Source organism: Corvus cornix, chromosome 15 (assembly GCF_000738735.6).
Source record: "Corvus cornix cornix isolate S_Up_H32 chromosome 15, ASM73873v5, whole genome shotgun sequence".
In the NCBI taxonomy this organism is placed as follows: Eukaryota; Metazoa; Chordata; class Aves; order Passeriformes; family Corvidae; genus Corvus; species Corvus cornix.
In genome coordinates this window covers 3,959,426-3,979,639 of record NC_046345.1, presented here as the reverse complement: position 1 = coordinate 3,979,639, position 20,214 = coordinate 3,959,426, and the positions used below count along the sequence as shown (strand labels likewise).

Sequence of the window (20,214 nt, the reverse complement as noted above, 5' to 3'; positions counted from 1 at the left end):
CTTTGGAACGTGGCCAGAAGCCCTTTGGACACTGGATCCAGAGTATCAGAAAATGCTTGGCTCATGGCTTTCCTTGAGCCTGCACAGCTTAAATGACTTTGCTGATCTCCACTGTTGTTGTTTGCTGGAGGGAGAAAAGTTGTCTGTAAATTACTTAAAATTCTGAGTTTTCCAGTCCCAGGCTGGGTACTAAACCATAAATGCGTTTTATATCATGGTTTACTTGTTTTCCCTTGCTCCAACTTGGTCTCCAGTTTTATTTAGAAGTGCCAAGAAAGCCTCTTTCTTCTGTCTGAAATGATGAGGAGGAGACTTTTAGGGTTTTCAGCTATGGCAGCAACTGGAAGTATTTTGAGAAAGGTGTAGCTAAGTGCAAGATGATAAATTGAGGAGGGGAAAAAAGCAAGGGAGGGAGAGAGTGTAACAGAACTCTTGGTGAATTGGAGAGAACTGCTTGGTTTGTTTGTTTATTTGAAGAGCTCCAAAACTAGAACAAGCACGTTCTTATTACACAATATTAGTGACCTATTAGTTTTCATAGAAGGGCTCTAAACCCCTGGGACCCTCCAACCTCGCAGTTCTTTTGAAGTTTTTAGCAAAATTGCCTCGATTACAGAAAAAAGCTCCAGAGGAGGGGAGTGTTTATTTTCCAAGCTACTCTTTTGCGTGTGTGTTTTTCTTTGCAATCTGTGTTATTGTTGTTGTTTATTGAAAGTTTAAAAAGCCCCCTCAGCAACCCCCAAGCCTGGGTTCGATGAGGATGCTGACTCAGCAATAACAGGCTCGCAGAATCCCACAATAGTGGGCTGGGAAGGGATCTCTGGACATCGCCCAGTCCAGCCCTCTGCCAAGGCAGGGTCACCTGGAGCAGGTGACACAGGGACATGTCCTGAGAGGGAAACTCCACACCCTCCCTGGGCAGCTGTCCCAGAGCTCTGCCATCCTCCATGGATAGAGGCTCTTCCTCATGCCGAGGTGGAATTCCATGTGTTTTTACTTTATGGCCATCACTCCTCCTCCCGAGATGGGCACAACACCACTTGCCTGTTCTTTGGCCTCCAGTGTAGCTTTATTCATTCCCAGAAATTAAAAATAATATCCCTCCATCTGTTATAGAGAACAGCTGATCTAAAAAATCACACCACAGCCATATGGGATTTTTCCCCCCCCTCCCCTCTTAAAACCTCTATAAATACCCACTTTTCCCTTTCCAGATCCTGACCTTCGAGACCAAGAACCCGACGGAGCTGGCGGAGCGCTTGCGCTCCGTGTGCGGGAACCAGAGCAATGCGTACGCGCGGCTCCTGGAATACCGGCTCAACGCCCTGCGCGGCCTCTGGAACGCCCAGCGCCAGCTGGCCCTGGAGGAGCAGCACGACCGCGAGAGCTCCGGGGATGAGGAGGCCCTGGCCCTGCTCAAGCGCCAGGGGTTGTTACAGCAGCCGGAGCAGGCTCCATTCACCTCCCGCATGGGGCTGCTGCTGGTGTTCCCGCTGATCCAGTCCCAGAGCAGAACGGACCCTTCCCTGTGTAACATCACTGCTGAGGTGCTGCTGAATTGCCTTCGGGACTGCCAGCCCCTGAGCCTGACCAAGGAACCAGCCGACTGCCTCAACGGGATTGAATCCCTGCTCTGCTCCTGGCTCGAGGACACGGCGCCCTCCGGCCAGCACATCCCCTACAAGCAGAAGGAAAATGCTGCTGCTGCCCTGGTTGCCTTGGCTTGTGCAAGGTAAGGGAGCTGTGCTGAAATAACAGAGAATTGTGGGATTGTTGAGGCTGGTCGTAATGCCCTGGAATACTTAAATTCAAAGGTTAAACTGGGGTTCCTTTGGTTTGGCATAAGGAGAAATCCCAACCAGATGTTCTCAAGAGGTCACAAGTACACAAAAGTTTACTGGCAAAATAGAGAGAATTAAGGAACTTTGGCAAAGTCCAGCCATTATTCACCATTAACCATATGCCCAAACTCCACATCCGTGGTTTTTGAACCCTTCCAGGATGGTGACTCCAGCACCCCTGGGCAGTGCTGTGGTTGATGTTGGTAGTCTGTTTCCATTGCAACAAATAAAAAATGATGTGACTGCACTGGTGATACTTATTTTTAGCTTGCACCAGCCTTTCTCTTTCTGATATTTAAATATTGGGTTGGAAAGGGTGAAACTGCTAAGCATTTCTTTTTTGCATGTGTTTAGCATATGCAAAAGCAGAAGGATCTGGGTTAGCAATGCCTCGTGTGCATATTGCTGCTTCTACTGCAGTGAGCTGCTCTAGGAATGGTTCCAAATGTGTTTATCAAGGAGAAAAGTTGTCTCTTTTTCCCTTTGTCCTGCCCCTTTGTGCACCTTTAGTTGGCTGGAGAAGGTGGAACTGCCAGGTTTCAGGGCAATTCCTTTCAGATTTGATTTCAGTGTTGTCTCTCAAATGTCTGGAGGTATTTTTTCATTTTGTTGCCAGTGAAGAGTTCAACCCTTGTCCTGCATGGGTTTGGCATCAGGTGATTGAGGACAGATTTGGCAAAATTGCTTTTAAACAAAACCTACTTTTTGTAGAGGATGGGGCTTGGGGAGAGGGGGAAGAAATACAAATCCTTGGCAAAGCCCCATGGATGTGGCTTGAAAGTCACAAGGAGCCTTTTAGAAATGTTGCTTTCAATGTTTCTTCAGGTTGCAGCCTTGTCTGTGACATTTAACTCTGATTTAAGGTGTTGGGAGTTCCCAGGATATGGCACGATTTGCTTTAGGAAAAGATTTATTCAAATGAAACCCACTTAATTTCTAGCACACTTGTTTTAATGAAGTCAATGAGAAATTTATGGTATGTGGCAAATTATTCTGTCCTGACAACTGCCTTATCTGAAAGGCAATGTACTTGAACATAGCTCAGAGAAATTGGATTTGATAAACACAATCTCATTTCTTTTTTTCCTAGATGTCAATTTGCAGGAAATATGGGATGTTCTGTTGCAGCCGAGCTAAATTTCAAGTAGAGCTTTTGAACTTCAGGTCGATGTTTTATTTTCTTTGCAAGTCTGTCTTGCATTGCTTAGAGAGTTGAAATATCCCATTGTGCTTTGTTCACCTCTGAAAGCCTCACACTTTTCCTTTAAATATCTAAGTCATATGTTGAAGAAAAAGCCTTCAAAATGAGACCATTATTGACATTCCTGGTTGCAATCTTGGGTGCTTCTTGTTGCTAAAAATAAGGCAACAGGGTAAATATTGCTTTAAATAATTAATTGAGGTGCTTTAATGTGTTTGGTGTCAATTTTCTCCAGGCTGAGGTTTATCGGTGGAAGGAAAGAGCTGAAGATGTCACTGGGGAAAACAGGGATTGGGGTGTGGAGGAGGAAAGTTTGGGAGCTGACTGACCACATGTGACAGCAAAAGGTTGGATTCAGCAGAGTGCAGGGCAAGGATCTCTGCAGCTGATCACTCTGTTTTGTGAAGAAATCAGTTCATAACTGACCTAAGACATAGCCAAATTCTCCTACTTCGGTGGGCTGTAATGCCTGGGCATAAAGCTACCAGCTCTTCCAGAAAATGGCTCTGACTTTTAAAACAGAAATTGTAAAATACAGATTTTTGAAGATGTCTGGATCTTCCAAATTTGGGGTTGTGAGGGGACACCTCATCTCAATCCACAACTTCCTCAGGAGGGGCAGCTCGGATCTCTGGGAGCAGGGACAGGACACAGGGAATGGCTGGAGCTGTGTCAGGGCAGGGTTAGGTTGGATCTCAGGAAAAGGTTCTCCCCCAGAGGGTGCTGGGCACTGCCCAGGCTCCCCAGGGAATGGGCACGGCCCCGAGGCTGCCAGAGCTCCAGGAGCGTTGGGACAGCGCTGCCAGGGATGCCCAGGGTGGGATTGTTGGGGTGTCTGTGCAGGGCCAGGGGTTGGATGATGATCCTTGTGGTCCCTTCCAACCTGGGGTATTCCATGATTCTGTGAAAAACAATCAGAATCTTGATAAGAAATGGATGAGTCTGGTCTTTCCTATTTGAGTCAGGAGAGGCATCTCTAGGTGGGAGTGCAGCAGCCCTTGCTCACACTTGGGCTCAGCCCAGTAAGATCCACAGGTTGCACTGGAGACCTAAATGTGATTAATCAGCTCCGAGGCATCCTGAAAGAGCTGCCTCAGGAGCAGTGTTGAGATGTTTTACCAGGTGCCTGGATTGCTTCTATGAACCTGTTGTTGATGACCCAGCCTGTGGCTGCTGCTCTCCCTCCCTGCCTGGGGCTTCAGCCTCTTCCAAAAAAAGGGTGGTGGGATTTAGGCCAGAGGTTCCCCAGCATTCTGCCTCTCTGTCCCCCTCTCTTCCTCCTTCCCCTTCCTCCCCGAAGAACGAACATCCTCCAGGAAAGAGATGCCAATTAGAAAAGAAGCTGATGACATATCTTGGCTGTTCTCTTGTTGTGGTTCTGGGTGTTCTCCATGGCTGCTGTTGTGTGTGTTCAGTCTGGCTTCAATAGACATCTTTAATTCATGTTTTTCTTGTCCTTTTAGAGGGTCGCTGAAAACCTTTGTTCATACAGTGCATCTATTACAGAAACAGACTGAGCTGGGGTCCCTGCCTGTGGCTGATGTTCTCTACAGGTTTGTAGTGATTTTTCTCCTTACAAACTTTTCCAGCAGCTCTGAAAATGTGTTAAGTCCATGCAGGGAGAAATGTCTTTAGAAGTGATTAAAAGGCTTTAGAGTTATTGGAAGCTTTAGGAAAGACTGAGATTTAGTCATGTGCAGAAGACATTAGAAAATCAAATCTAAAAGCATTGATTGGGATTTGGGTGTTACGTTTTTCTTTTTTCATTAAATACTGGTGATTCCTTTAAGTGGCTTATGAACTCTGACAGAATAATTACTTCAAATATGGCTTTGTCTTAACTTTTAATTTAGCTCATTTTTGCTACCACTATTCTTTATGGAATTTTATTTTATTTTCTGCTTAAAGGTTGTTGCTTTTGGAGGGAGGCCCTGGATCCCCCTCCTGCCTGCTTGGAGGGAAGCACATCGTGTCCTGGGGCTTTGAGGACATGTTACCTGCCCCTGATGCCAACACTGGTGCCAGCAGTGAAAATAAAGGTGAATTATTTCATCCCTGTCACTGTTAGCAGGGGAGGACAGGATGCTTTTAGTGCTGATAATTGTTTAAAGATGAATGTAAAGCTTTAGTGTTGGGGCTCAGAAAATGTTGCTTTTTGGTTGCTGAAGAGCAGCTGCTGGTTTAAACTGGGAGGTTATAGGAAACAATCCAAAGCAGTTGATCCAGTGACCCTTCCTGACTCCAGTGGGAATTTTTCAGAGGGGTCAGACAGAGTTTGGATATTATCCCCTCGTTAGGCCCTCAGTGAGTATAATCACTGCCCCATGCAGTATCCCTGTATTCAATAGCCAGCTATCAGTGGCACAGCAAGTTTATTTTTAGAAGTACAAGTTCATTGGTTTTTTTCCTTCTTCCCTACTCTGCTTTTGTTTCTGCCCTGTTGGTTTTGAAGTTCTTTTTTTAATGCTTTCTTTTGTATTTCTTTCTCTGAATTCATTCTCAGTTTTTACTGCTTTGTTTGCTTACTTATTTTGCAATAAATAAGAGTTCACGTGGTTTTAGAAATATTAGTTCAAGCTTTGATGACATTTAATGCAGTCCATAGGAATTTAAAAATCTGAATTGGAGACATCTCTTTTTAGGTGGTTAGGCAAGAGAGTGAGTGGATTTTTTCCTTCCCCAGCTGAGTGTCCAGATCCTGTGAACTTCAACAGATTGACTGGACTTGTGTGTCCTATCTTGATTATTAATAATTACTGTTGTGTTTCAAATACATTTTGGCTTAATTGAAGTGTTCAGAGGTGGAAGGATCTGCTGAGAAGCTTTAGGAGAATCACAGAGTTTGGCAGAAATGCGATCAAGGCTCAGTGTTAGATTCTTCTTCCCTCTCACACTGAGACCATCTGGGCGCCTCTAAGGCTTGAAGGAGATGTGAAGAAACCACTGCGTCTCTTGGGCTGTGCCTCTGTTACAGCAGCTCTCAGAGGACCAAATAATAAATTCAGTGTTAAAAAAGGGTTGGTAGTCACCTGCCATGAGCGTGTGCTGGTTTCCATAGGGTGTAACACCCAGGGAGAATTCCCAGCTGGAATGTTACAGAGGTCTCTGTCTGTCCTTGCTCCTGCTCCAGATGCAGACCTAGGCCGGTGCCTTGCAGCTGATGGGCTCTACTTGTACACGACCAATTCCGTGGGCAGAGGGATAAGCAAACTGGGATCAGGATTGCATGGAACTCTGAGGTGAGGGACACTTCAGTATTGGCTGTTCTGCAGAGCTGCTTAAACCCAAAAGGTCCTGTTTTGGGAAAAACCTCTCTCAGATATTGGGAGTAGCAAGACTGGAGCCGTGTGGAGTTTGGAAGGAGATGATCCCTAAGGTCCCTCCCAGCCCAAACCAGTCTGTGATTCTGTGATATTGTGAATTTTCATTAAATGCTATTTTAATGTGTTGGTTTTCTCATCTGAAATTCTTCTTGAGTGTGTTTTGTCTAAAATTAAAGAACAATTGAGGTTGGAAGGGACCTCTGGAGGCCATTAGTTCAGCCTCCACAGTAGCAGAATTTTAGATTCAATTTTATTTTTTAATGTTTAGTAAGTTGGTTGATTCTTTGCTGAGAGGGATATAGTGCAGACCAGTTCTATGACTTTTTATTTATAGCTGAGTTTGTGAGTGTTTGTTTGCTAATTATGTCATTCGTTAAGTAATTAGTGCAGCTGTGACTCACTGTACCTCCTTGCTTCTTCGTGGCTTGAAAGCCTCGAGGCTTTTTACCCTTAAAGCCTTTCACAACAAAAATTGCTGACTTGAATATAAGTTCAGTCAAAGTTCAACACTGCGGTTGCGAGTTGTTATTTGAAAAAACCCCAAAGAAATGGGGCAGGGTTGAAGGAGTTTGAATATCCTGGTGGGTTTTTTCCAGGGGTTTTGTGTACTGCCGGAATGAGGAGCTGGAGACGGGCTGGGTGGCTTTTGGCAACGGCAAACTCCTCCATCGGCCCGTGTCCTTTGATAGCAAACCTCACTACCTGTTCCAGCTCGTGGATCAACATACCCTGCAGGTAAAGGGGCCAGGGTTCTGGGACAGGAACAAAACAGGCTGAATGAATCACACATGTTTTAGCTTTAATTAGTTTTATCCTTGAAGTTTCTTACTTTGTGAAACTGCATTTTTCTAACCCTGCCTTGAAGTGATTGTGTGGTGAATGTGTAAGTTATGGTAGAGATGTTACTGTTTCAGTGTGTCTTTTATAGATACATATGTATTTCTCTATAATTACTCTGTTCTATGTTATGGAGTCCTGATAGAGCTTGTTCAGCCTGAAGGAGGCTGAGGGGAGCCTTCATCCACAACTTCTTCAGGAGGGGCAGCTCCAATCTCTGGGAGCAGGGACAGGACCCAGGGAACGGCTGGAGCTGTGTCAGGGAGCTTTAGGTTGGATGTCAGGGAAAGAGTTTTGCCCCAGAGGGTGCTGGGCACTGCCCAGGCTCCCCAGGGAATGGGCACGGCCCCGAGGCTGCCAGAGCTCCAGGAGCGTTTGGACAGCACTGCCAGGGATGCCCAGGGTGGGATTGTTGGGGTGTCTGTGCAGGGCCAGAGTTAGACTTAAGATCCATGTGGGTCCCTTCCCACTCAGGATATTCCATAATTCCAGTGTGGTCACATCTTAAGCAATCAAACAATAGCAAAAAGGACTTGGATTTAAATCAAGAACGTGTTCTTCCTGAACAGCTTTGTTCTTCCACTGTCCCAAAATTCAGGTGTTGTTTCAGATCTGGCTGTGATTTGTAGATAAACAATTGTAGCTCTTTGTAAAACTGGGGTAGTTTGTTTACTTTGGGGATTTTCCTGCTGTGGTTTTAAGGATGGATATTCACATTTATGTCCAGTGTGTTTCCTGAAACTGAGAATGTTTAGATTCCCCTTTTCTTCTCAACTTTCAAGCAATGTTTGAGAGAAGTTGCAGAAAGTAGGTGGCTCAATAGGATGTGTGTTTTCCTTGTGGGACTGTGGGTTTGTTCTCCATCATTAGAGAGGAGATGATAGTTTTATTTTTAGATAGGTTAAATTGGAGATATATGAGCTGGTTTGGATATTTGGCAAATATCGTAGAATAGCTGTTGGTAATAAATCAATGTAATGCTACTGCTAAGTCCAATATTAAGCCTCTTCTGCACTAACTGCATTTGATCTCTATTTATTTTTCATACTGTTCATACTTCTAAGGCCAAGCTGCAAAATCAGATCCGTTAAGATGCTCTCTGTCTCATAGGTATGTCAGATAATCCCAATGCCAGTAAATCACTTCCCAGTTGGCAGCACTATGACCACCGTACATCTTTCTTCAGATGGCACCTTTTTCTACTGGATTTGGTCTCCTGCAAGCCTCAACGAAAAAACCCCCAAAGGCCACTCTGTCTTTATGGATATTTTTGAAATTATAGTAAGCAAATCATGTGTTTCCTATGCCTGATGTTGGTAGCATAACCCAGTTTAATTAATAATGAGCATTTTCTAATTGACATATTAGGTTTGGATATTTATGGGTGTGATCTGAATGGATTTATGTGAAATAACTGAACAGAACAGAAGGTGAACTGTCCAATTCCATCTCCAGAGGATTATTATATTTAGCAATATGAATTCTCTTGTAGCATAAAATGTATTTCTTAATGTCTGTACTTCTGCTCAGCGGAGGAGGATGGAGTGGGATGGTGGAGCTGGAATTGGGAGGCTGTAGTAGTACAACTCATGGAAAATCCCTAACGCTCTAAATCACATCTTCATTAAGAGATTCATCCTGCAGTAAAACATCCCCTGAACATCATGGGCTGAGGAAATCATTGCTCACACTTTTTGGCTGGAAAAATGTTTCAGAGCTAAATGATTTGCAAGTGAAACACCACTAAGAAAATACAAGAGGATTATATATTTTTAGGCAGAGTTTCCTAAATAAACTCAAATTTATGACAAGCACTTCTGTCTTTAGGGATAGGTGTAAATAGAAGATATCCTATTAATTATCTCAATATTAAATTATTCTATTGAACCATAAAGTCACAAACAAAAAAATACTCCTGTGTTGCTTTCAGAACTTTGTTTTTGCAAGAACTTCTGTCAGCAAAGTTTCACTTTGTATCCCTACCTGATACATTGTGGTGGTTCATTTTACAGCTCAGTTCGGGTGGCCTCTCACCTATGGATTTCAACATCTAAAGTAGTTTTTTTCCCCCCCCGTTTTACTAGGTAGAAAATGGCATTTGTATAGCAAATCCTCTGCAGGAAAGAATTATCCTGATGAGGAAGGAGGGGGAATCTGCCAAGAGCATCAATGAGATGCTGCTGAGCCGCCTGTCCCGGTACCGCGCCTCCCCCTCGGCCACCCTCGCTGCTCTCACGGGCTCCACCATCTCCAACACCCTCAAGGAGGACCAGGCAGGTCAGAAACGCTTTACTTTTCATTTCTTAACACACACAGCATCCATCCTGGTCATTACTGACCTTGTAGGACAGGTTTAAAAAAAAAAAAGTGTGTATTTTTTGTCTTTATTCCCCAAATACGTGTTTGGAAGATCCACACAGTATTTGCTTAATGCTGGAATTATCAGCCCCTTTGCTAAATTAGGATTGTGAGGAAAGTTTAGGAATGGAAAATGGGAAGAATGCTTGTAACACCCTTTTCCAATTCCATTATTGAACTAGTTTGGGGAATCTGATAATTGCATTTCTCTGCTGGCAGCTCAGCTGGGCTTCTAATTGGTGTGTAAAAATGGCCTGCAGGTTTGAAAATGGAACTATTGCTTCACAAATCACTGGAATATTCCAGATCTGAGGTGATTTTGCACTTTTTTGAGGTCATCTGCACAGTGTTTGGGTATTTTTATGGAAACAACCCAAGTTAATGAAGGAATCTTGAATGAACTACCTTGATGGCTTTCAGGATGATCCAGAACTTTGTAAGATTTTTCTTAAGATTTTATTCAGTTTATCTTGAATTATTTCTATTCTTCCTTCAAAAGTCATGAGTTTTCTTTCTTCAGTTTGAAACAATTGAAAGTATTTCCATAAAAATAAATTATACATGAAATAGCTCTGCTTCCAGGGAATTTGGCAAGGAGTTAGATTGGAGAGCTATTTTAAAGGTTGTGTTTTGCCATTTAACAACTCAAGTGCTACTGAAAAAGGAGAGTAAGTGGCTATTCTTGGGTAATTCTTGAGTCAGCACTCAAAAAGTGTTGATCAGCTGTTGCAAGAGGGAGATCATTTGGGCTGTCTACATTTCATGAGGAGCAGGAGACCTTAGAATAGTAAATGCATACTGAATCTCAAGTGATCTCTGTATGTGAGGAGATCATTTGGCTCCAAGTGTTTTCAATGTAATTCTCACCACACAACTCTTCATAGTTTTGGTTATACCTAATTCTTTATTGGTTTTAATTTGAAGTTGTTTTCTTTGGTTGAATAACCCGTGAAACTCTTTGTAGCCTTGTGGGGATTGATGCTGATTGTGTGGGGTTGGGAGGCCATCCCTCCACGGAGAAGTCATGGATGCCCCATCCCTGGAAATGCTCAAGGCCAGGTTCATAGAGCTCTGAGCAACCTGGTCTCATGGAAGGTGTCCCTGTCCACAAGGTTGGAATGGGATGATCTTGAAGGTCCCTTCCAACCCAAACCATTCTGGAATTCTGTGGAAACTTCTTAACGCAGCTTCTAAATACCGATTCCTTTGAAGCCCTGAGCAGAGCTCTGCCTTGTTCTGCAGAAATGCACTTTGTGACCTTTCTCTGGTGCACGTTGCAGCTGCCAACACGAGCTGTGGGCTGCCCCTGAAGATGCTGAGGAAGACCCCGATCTACACGTGCGGGACGTACCTGGTGATGCTGGTGCCGCCCCCGGGGGGCTCGGGCAGCTCGGCCACGCGCTCGCTCTTCGGGGGCACCAGCGCTTTGTCCTCCTTAAAAAGTAAGTCAGAGCCATTTGTGACAGATTGGGAGTCCTTGGCTGTCTGAAATGCAATAAACTTCTCAGGAATTGATTGGAGCTGTGTTTCTGTGTAGTTCTTGCCTCCAGCCTGGTGTTCAACATCTCGGATGGGCAGTTCACCAGCAGGGCAGATCTCATCGATGCTGCGGGCAGCTCGCTCGGACGGGGGGCTCTGGTGCCAGGGCTTGGTAAGGAATATTGCAGCCCCTCAGATCCCAAAGAATCCATCTGGGTTTGAGTTTGCAGTCAGCAACTCTGCAGTGGGCGAGGTTGCATATCTGTGGTGAAATTTTATAAACTTCTAAAGCAAATAATTTGGATTTACATCGCCATTACAAGATGCTTCAGTCTGGTTTTCTACCAAATTGATGTGCGAAATATTTTCCTTCTCTTAGGTGCCTGTTATGATACAATGAATAACATGATCTGGACGTGCTCCAATGATTATATTGATCAGTGGTGCAATCCTGGGAACCAGGCATTCCACTGTGTGTGCCAGAGGCTGGGAGTGAGTCACGTCATCGCAGAGCCCAAAGGTGAGGGAACCCACAAGTCAGCACTTTGTACAAAGGGGAAGTGAAACAGAGGAGATTCAGAGCATAAACAGAAACTGCCTTTCTTTTAAAAGCTGAGTTCATTCCTGAAAAGAGTTGTAAATATTGGTCGTGGTTTAGCTTTGATTTAAGAGCGGGAAAAGCACAGAATAAGATGTGTGGAAGATCACAGATTCTTGCTGCCTTCAGTACATTAAAAAGGTGTTTTGGGTAATCCTTTTGTGCCCTGAAGTTGATTTATTGCATTTTAGAAGCAAAGGCTGATGATGCAGTCTGTGTTTGTAGACAGCGTTTGAACTCCTCTCCTTCCAGGGGATGCAACAACCACAAACGAGGTCATTAACCAGTTACTGCACCATGTTGGTGCCATGTGCATCCACCAACTCAACCTCCTGGCAGCCAGCAACAACCTCCCCATCAGCAATTTTTTGGGGAAGCAGCATCCCATTGAAGCTCATCACTTGAGCAGCATCTGTGACATTATGGAGAAGGCCATGGTCAATGGAGACACCTGCATCATCCGCTGCATCCTCGTTGTCTTCCAGGTACAGAACCTTAAATGCACTTCAAAATTCACATGGAAAAATTAAAAACTTGCTTTGGAGTACAGGCAACCACTGGTTTCATTTTTATTCAATTTTTTTTTTTCTCCACTGGAATCCATGTAATAGAGGTTGATTTAGCAGTGGCTTTGCAGTATTTTGCATACTCATTTAAGAGCCCTAATTTAAATTTAGTCTCTATCTTTACAGATTAAAATAAAACCCAGAGAGTTTATTTCCTTTTTTCTTTCTATTTTTCCCTCATTTTTGATTCAAAATCATATTCTGGCTCTCAAATTTCTAGGCCCACACAAATGGTTCAAGAAACTGACAGCAGAAAATAAGTTAATGTAAGTAACGTTTATATTTTTAATACTAATATTGTTGTGTTTAATTTTTCTTAGGTGGTTTTTAAATTTTTCTTCAGCCCCCAAACTGAAAGGAACAGAGATATTGTCAGAAGGTCTGGCCTGTTACTGTGGCAGTTACTGATGGCCCCAAGGGATCAGATCTGCTCTGAAATCCAGAAGGAAGTTTGTCTGGCTATTAGGTGAGTATCTGTTCTATCAAGTTCAACTTTAGATTTTAGTTTGTTTGAAATGTAGTGACTGATGAACACAGCAATTGTACTCAGTTTAATTTTAAATTAATATGAGAAAATTTAGTGTGATGGATTTGAAGTCAGGATAAAATTATTACAGTTTGTCTGTGGGAGAAATGTGTGTTGGTCTTGATGAAGTAACAGGTAGTAATTACTTTCCATACTTTTAACTTGTTGCTTTTTTCTTGTCTTTCTTATGGATCTTTTTTTTCCTAATGTTTATTATAAAATAGTTGCTAAATTCAAGCAAAGTTTTCTTGAATGAGTTCCTTATTTAGTGGCTGTGGTGTTGAGAAAAAGGCAAAGCTGGTGTTGACAGCTCTTAAAGTGACAACACTGGAGTTCTCTTGAACAGAAGGAACATCAGGAGGAGCAGAATTAATAATACTGGAGGGATTAATAATACTTGAGGAATGCTCTGAGACTGAATGCCCAGGGAAAAAAAGAAGTGTGGTGGTATCTCCTGAAAAGGAGATAATGGAAACCTCAGGGCCAAGGAATGCTGGCTCCAGCGTGCCAAGGACAAATAGAACCTGTTCCAGTGGGAAGTGCTCCAGAGATTGAGACCAAAATCTTTTGAAGATCAACCTGCATTTTCTTGGTGTGAATCACAGCATTCCAAATTTCTGTGGCTCTGTGCAACTCTGAGTGAAGAGTTCAGGAGGATTACCTGGCTTTTTCAGGGACCTGCTTTCTGACATGGAAAAGTGTCTACTGTCACCTGCAAGGACACCTTGTTTATTAACCCTGGGTGTTCCAGTGACTTGTTAAACAGCTCCAACGTGGGGATTGGGTGATGTTTCCTTCCTCCTGTTTTCTCCTTGGGGGATTCTGGTGCCAATGGAACCCTCAAAGGTAGCTGGCAATGTGTGATAAGTTTTCCTGAGGTTTCTATCTGCGTGGATCAGCATGAGCTAGAGGGAAGGAAGCTGCAATAATCTGTGCTCTCAGTGTGAAGCTGAAAAACATCCCAGTTTTCTGTGAGAGTGTTACTGAAAAAGAAGAGGCAAAGGAAATGGCAAAGTTGCATAGTGATTTCAGTACTTCAGACAGGCATGAAGTGCTCCTTTGAAGTGATTGTGGTCTTGATAGGGGAATTCACATAGAAAGGACAGAGTTCATCAGAAGTTAGAGGGGAACAGTCTCCACCTGGAATGTTTCTGCAGAGCTGGGGTGTTCCTGAAATGCTCCTTCCAGGAGCTCCTCTGTAGCTTAAACTAACACCTCTGTACAGCCAGTCTTCAGGAAGTACAAAACTGTAGCATTAGTGACTGATTTCTTGATTATTGTATTTGTATTTTCCATTGTTCTGGTCACAGAGAAGCCTCAGCTCTTACCCCATCACCAGAGTTTTTGGAGTTTTTCTCTGAGCCATTATAATTTTTCCTGACACCTCTGTTTCTTAACAAACTGATTGTGCTGCCCTGTGTGCATGTGATTAATGGGGAGTTTTCCAGAGGGAAGCAAATAGCTCTTGGAGAAGCTTCGGGACCTAAACAATAAAATATAGTTGATTACAAGAGATTCCTGGAGAAAACAGCTGCATATTTCCTAATATTGATGTTAAAATCTGGAGGATGCTCTTCTAAGCCTTTACAGAGACATTGTAAATGTTCCATCAGATGCTGAGTCTGTGGTGCCATTTGTCACATGTCCATTGAAATGGTTCTGCTCACTTCTAAATTCATCAAATAATGCATGGCTTTATTTTTTCCTTAGCTCTGGTTTAAATATCCTGTATCCCGGAGAAGCAGAAATCAATAATTTGTTGAAATTGGTCTTAACTGAAGGTGAGAATGTCTGATGCCAGGTGAGAGTGGGGTTTTTCTAACTGAGAACAAAAATCAAATACATCTCAAGCTTAGAGGGAGAACAGTTTGGGGTATTGGGCACTACTCTGCTTTAAATCCATTTTAAATCTGCTTTTCTAGGAAATTGTGGAATGCTTCAGCTTCTGAGTGGCTGCATGGCCAAGGGTAGGTCAGGTGGAGAAAAGGAATATTTGCAAGTACCCAGGAATCAGAGGAAACGTTAGACCTCAGTGAAGGGGGAATAATGTCCTTGAGTTCACCAGGAAATGGGAATCTGGGCTTGGAAGCAGCTGATGCTCAGTAATTTGTCACTTCACAGGAACGTGTTGGGAATTTCCACCAGTGCCACAGGCAGGGAAAGTGCTCCCAGTCTGGGACAGCAGCTCTGCTTACCCTGGGAATGCAGCCATTCCTGAGCTCTAGTCTGTGTTAAACAAGGTATCAGGGGAAATGAAATCTATTCTGTAAAATTCTGCTTTGCAAAAGTTTTTTATTTCCTTTTTAGGAGAGAGGAACAGTGGCCTCTCCCAGCTCCGGGATGTTATCCTGACTAATTTAGCTGAGCAGCTGCAGAACAACAGATTTGGAAGTGAAGATGATGATCATTATAGGTAAAAAGCCTCCCCATTTATAGAGTATTTTTCTGTTATTTGCTTGAGGTGAACTTGCAGGAACTTCTGCTGGAATGGCTCATTATGTCCCTGCTGTGTGACCTGGATGTTGTTTGTGTCTGCGGGAAGGGGAGATTTCATTAGGATGAGGAGAGATTTGATGTTTTAAAGCAAACTTTGGAGGCTTCTGTACCCAGACTGGGTTTGGGATTCCTTGTTCCTTGCAGTGTTCATGATAAATGTGAATGATAATTTCATAAATAGGATTTTATGGCATTTCTCTGCATATCATAGGTGACTTTCCAGCAGTAAAACTGCCAGTCTCAAGTACCTGTTCAAGTTGGGAGGAGTCTTTTAGAGGAGCCATAAGAAATCACAGATTTACCTCAGCACAGTGCAGCAAACCCCTGGAAATCTGTTGCACTTGTTAAACATTTCAGGCTTGGGGGGTTTTTGTGTCCGAATTTGGGTTTCCCATAATCAGGGATCCAGCTTGCAGCATGAGCTGAGCTGTACAAAATGCACATTTAATTAATGATTAACATTTTCCACCTTTCTTGCCTCTCTTGAAGACTCAATGATGAGCTCTTGCACTACATCCTCAAGATTGTTGTCCGAGAATCTTGTGTCTTAATCACCAAGTGCCAAACTGTATCTAAAGATGACTTTCAAAGGCTTCTTTCAACTGTGCCTGTAAGTAAAATGTGTTTTGATAGAAGTAGCTCTGCCTTTGGCTTCTTTTCCTCCTTGAATCCATCCTCTTCACTGAGTACGTGGAGGTGAAACTTCCATAGTTGTGTCTTAAAAAATCCAGGAGAAGAATGTCTTTTGTGCTGTGCAAGGAAGAAAAGAATAATTTCTCACAGCAAAGTAAATCATTCAGTAATGCTGGAACAGGTTTATACGTGGATTTATTTTCCAGTTGCTCTGGTTCCTGTTCATTTTAAAGGAACTTTGTGAATCTCAGTATTCAAAGCATTGCAGCAGCTTAAAAAATCAAACATGTACTTGTGTATTATGGTTCCTACAGGCTGAAGGAATTATCAGTGACAGACAGAAATGAGTGAAAGCTGACATTTGATGGTAAAAGTACGGGCAGGTATTTTCAGCAGGATCAGCTCCCTGAGAAAGGCAGGTTGAGCTTCCATAAAAACACTGGGAGGGGACAGGAAGTCCTGGCCTGTGCTGCAGGAGGGTGGGAAAGGAGGAGTGGCATGGAGCCATCACCTTCAGGAGTGTGAATTACATTTATCCCTCTGGTGGCATGATCTTTTAATAGTTCATTAATTCTTAGAGTTCCTGAATATTCCTATAATGTTCCAAACCTGAACAAAGTTTTGCTGCCTCTTTATATTTTTGTCAGTTACTTCACAAAATTCAGCGTTTTGCAACTGGTTTCTTTACTTAAATAGAAAAAGTTACTTCTTTGCTCTTGCTTTTCTTCTTCCTCAACCTTTTTTACCTCTTTCCAACTTCCAAGTCTGAGGCTTGCCCAGCTCAAGGGTTTGGATAATGCAAAGTTTTACTTATTTGTGTTCAAGGCTGCGTCCTCGTGCTTGCGGTACCTGATGGCTGTGCAGAATCACCTCCTCAGTAACACTATTTTGATTAAACCTGATGACAATGATGACAGTGACAGCTCCTTGCAGGGAGAGACATTGAAGGTACAGGTAAACACCAAGTTTTATTCTAGTATGGCTCTCTCCAGTCAGTGTGCCTGTAACACCTTGTTCCTGCAGTGCATTTGCTGTTTGCTGCTGGTTCTTTTCCTTTGGATAGAGTTAAGTAGCTGGAGAACAGGAAAAAACTGTCCAGAGTAAAATCTGCAGTTATTTTATGTTCAGGATTCCAGCTTGCTTTCCCTGTTATCAGTGAGAGCAGATGCTTTCCTTCCTAAATATATATATATATATATAAATGAGATTTTAAATATATTTCAGCTAATAAGTGCTAGTAGGATTCCTGGCATGGGAATTTCCTTTCCTGGACACATTACCCCAGACATGTTTTCTTCTCCAAATCACTCAGGTGGTCCTTGAAAAAATACTTTTAAATAAATAGAAAAGGGGTTTCTCATTTCCCTTACCTGGCTGCTGCTTCATTGCAGTTTTAACAAACAACCTCCATCAGTTGTCTGAAACAGAGAGGATAAAGTTTGTGGCAAGGAAACTTTTAGAAGACAAAGTTTGAGGACAGGCTTTAGTTGGTATAAGTTTATTAAAATGCTGCATTTCACACTGCTTCAGCCAGCTCCCAGAAGCCAGGTTTGCCCTGGAGTGCAGGTTGTCTGGTCATAGTAGTTCTGGTAATAATTCTTCTCTAATGGAATTGATTTCTGAATTTCTGGTATTTTGCTTAGCTGGTTTTCTCTGCTGCTCTTTGAGGCTGTGTGTGCTTGTGAGCTGCTGCAGTTGGAAGTGATTTGTTCAGGCTTATTGAGTAAATGCTAAATATTGGAGTATTTTTCTTGTGTCACTTATTCACCCCGTGTTCATTGTTCAGTTTCTCTCTCTGCAGTGCTCCTCATCCCTGCTAGGACATTGTGTCACCAGTCCTGTACCTTGGCTGGCTCTCAGCTCTCTCCTGTGCTGGACTTGGGGCTTCCTTCCCTCTAGAAACTGGATGTGCATCCTGTATAAAACATGCACCTAGTTTCTCCCAGCACTTTGGGGCTTAACATTAATCAAATTTAAGTCTTGGATGAATCTCCTGCTGCAGGCCTGCCAGGTCACATTATCATTCTTTTCATTTGGAAATCCATCTTTTTGTTCTGTCGTCCTTTTTGGGGGGATTCTCTAAGAATTTAAGTATCCTGTAACTCTTTTTTTTTACTTAGGAACTCAAGACCAGCATTTTGTCTCTTGCCACACAAATTCTGACAGGATGTGATGAAGTCTTAGAAATGCTGCAACAAGTCACTACAGCACTAATTAACAGTGACATTTCTGACAGGGAGCAAAGGTAAGACAAGTGGGAGGATCCTAATTTGGTAACAGGGAACTGTTGCTCTTTGTGGCTTATTGTACAAGCACTGTTAGCATTAATTAGTCTTTATCACTTAATTTTTGAGCTCTGAATGCACAGGAACTGTTTCTTCCTGTAGCAGTTGTTTAGCACTCAGCTGGTGGAGAATTTAGAATCACTCTCCATGTCAGTCCTGATCATCTGTAGGTTGATATTTCTATAGGAACCTCAAATTGGGAAGTCAGTGAAATGCTATTTATGAGTAGGATACCTGGAAGCAAACTCTAATTAGCTGGGAATACTCCTGTAAGGTAGAACAATCTGTTTATTTTTAAATTCCTGATTATTACATCCCTAGTAGCTGGACTAGATATTTATCCATGACAAGCCTTGGATGTTGGTTTGATATCCCACATATTCCATCACCTGCCCTTCCCTGTCTCTCCTCCTCTTAAAAGTACACCTTGGGAATGGGATGGAAACAAAAGCTGTGAACTTTTCTCTCCTCAAACAAACAGCTCCGGTCCCAGCTGTGCTTCAGGTTGCACTTTCTGCTTCTCTGTGCCTGCAAGATTAGTTGTGTTTATTGACAGCACACAATTCCTGGGTGATATTTTCAGATGAGTTCATGTTCTAATATATTTTTGTAGCTGCAGATTCTTTTCAAGTCCTTTGAGCTCCATGTGCTGGGAGCTGATATCCACACTGGTGCATTTGTGTTTGATGGGGACTTTCATCCTGTGCCCAGGGGAGCTTATCCTTCTCTAAGTAATTATTAAACTGTTGATTTACTGTCTCTGCTCTCTGATTGTTCAGTGAGAATTGTCAGCAATTCAAGGTCACTGACATTTGGGAGAAATTGTAGTGGTTTCAAGATTGTTTTGGGGATTTTGTTAATAGAATACAAACATTCTCTGCTGAATTTTGAATTGCTGCTACAAGATAAAACAGTCCTGGAGTCTCTGATGGCACTGCTCTTCTCCTAAGTACACCCTCCTAGGAGAAGTTCTTGCACAGTCTGTGCGGATTCTCTTAAAGTCAATTTTTTGGGTAGTTTCAGAAGTGACTAAAAGCAGAAGTGCTGCAGTATGAAGAGAGTTGTTCTGTGTAACTTTGGCTCTCCTTACAGGTTAAAAGGCCTGGAGCAGATCACAAAGGCCACCATGCTTGGCCACCTGCTGCCTGTGCTGCTGACATCCCTGATGCACCCAAACCTGCAGACCCTGACCATGGCTGATGCCCTGATGCCTCAGCTGGTGCAGCTGGTCCTTTACACCAGCCAGGTATGGGCTCTGTGCCACCCCTGGGCTGCCCAGGGCCAACCCTGGGGCCTGCAGCCTCCAAAATGCTGCTCAGCCTCCTGCAGAGGCTCATCCACACATCAGAGTTCAGAGTTTCTCAGCAGCTGCCAAAGCTGCTGATGCTGAATGTTAAATTTGACTGCTCCAGGAGCTGCTCAGTAATGATTTATTGTCAATAGCAACAGTAGGATTGTTAATTATTTCAATAATGAGCTCTTAAAATGCTTTCCAGTTTGCATGTCCCTAACACTGTGTATTTTGGGCCACAGACTGCACTGCTGCTTAAAACCCAGTCTCCAGTTTTCTCAGAACTGAACAGTTCCCCCAGTTGTGCTCCAGAGCAGAAAGGGAAGCAGTTACCTGATGAGAGGTGATTTTTCTTTACATTTGGGTCTTTTCATGGGATAAACTGAACTGTAATGTCCATCTGGCCATTGCTGTGGGATAAAGCAGCAGTTTTTATTTGAATTAACTTTTAAAGGTATGCTGGAATGATTTCTAAGGCTGTCTCAGTTTTATATAAGCTTTTTCAAAAGGCAATTAGTTCCAAATTTTTTTCTGTATATAGAATTAAACTATTAATATCTTCAGGTTGTTTACACAGAATATGGTTTGTTTTGGTTTTTTCCCTCACCTCAAGCATTAGGAATTAATTCTAAATGTTCCTCTCACAATAAATTAGGCTAAGGAGGACCATCAAGAGGAAATGTAAATTGCTCTGGCAGCATGAGATACAGAATTAAAACCATTGCAAAGCCATTAAATGGTTTAATTTACAGACAGAAATAACATTTTTAACTCCTGCAT

The 20,214-nt window shown here is 42.9% G+C and overlaps 1 protein-coding gene across 1 annotated transcript in view; it reads left to right on the top strand.

The window, feature by feature from the left end:
- Positions 1–20,214, top strand: part of HECTD4 (HECT domain E3 ubiquitin protein ligase 4) — a 66,854-nt gene that overhangs the window by 8,275 nt on the left and 38,365 nt on the right. The window contains exons 2-20 of the mRNA XM_039561307.1: positions 1,215–1,732; positions 4,506–4,595; positions 4,951–5,081; positions 6,173–6,281; positions 6,962–7,100; positions 8,313–8,483; positions 9,287–9,479; positions 10,841–11,002; positions 11,098–11,211; positions 11,419–11,559; positions 11,890–12,122; positions 12,524–12,669; positions 14,440–14,510; positions 15,037–15,142; positions 15,715–15,835; positions 16,684–16,812; positions 17,979–18,103; positions 19,236–19,389; positions 19,677–19,777. Coding sequence (XP_039417241.1) covers positions 1,215–1,732; positions 4,506–4,595; positions 4,951–5,081; positions 6,173–6,281; positions 6,962–7,100; positions 8,313–8,483; positions 9,287–9,479; positions 10,841–11,002; positions 11,098–11,211; positions 11,419–11,559; positions 11,890–12,122; positions 12,524–12,669; positions 14,440–14,510; positions 15,037–15,142; positions 15,715–15,835; positions 16,684–16,812; positions 17,979–18,103; positions 19,236–19,389; positions 19,677–19,777 — 2,954 coding nt within the window. The remainder of the gene's footprint in view (positions 1–1,214; positions 1,733–4,505; positions 4,596–4,950; positions 5,082–6,172; positions 6,282–6,961; positions 7,101–8,312; positions 8,484–9,286; positions 9,480–10,840; positions 11,003–11,097; positions 11,212–11,418; positions 11,560–11,889; positions 12,123–12,523; positions 12,670–14,439; positions 14,511–15,036; positions 15,143–15,714; positions 15,836–16,683; positions 16,813–17,978; positions 18,104–19,235; positions 19,390–19,676; positions 19,778–20,214) is intronic.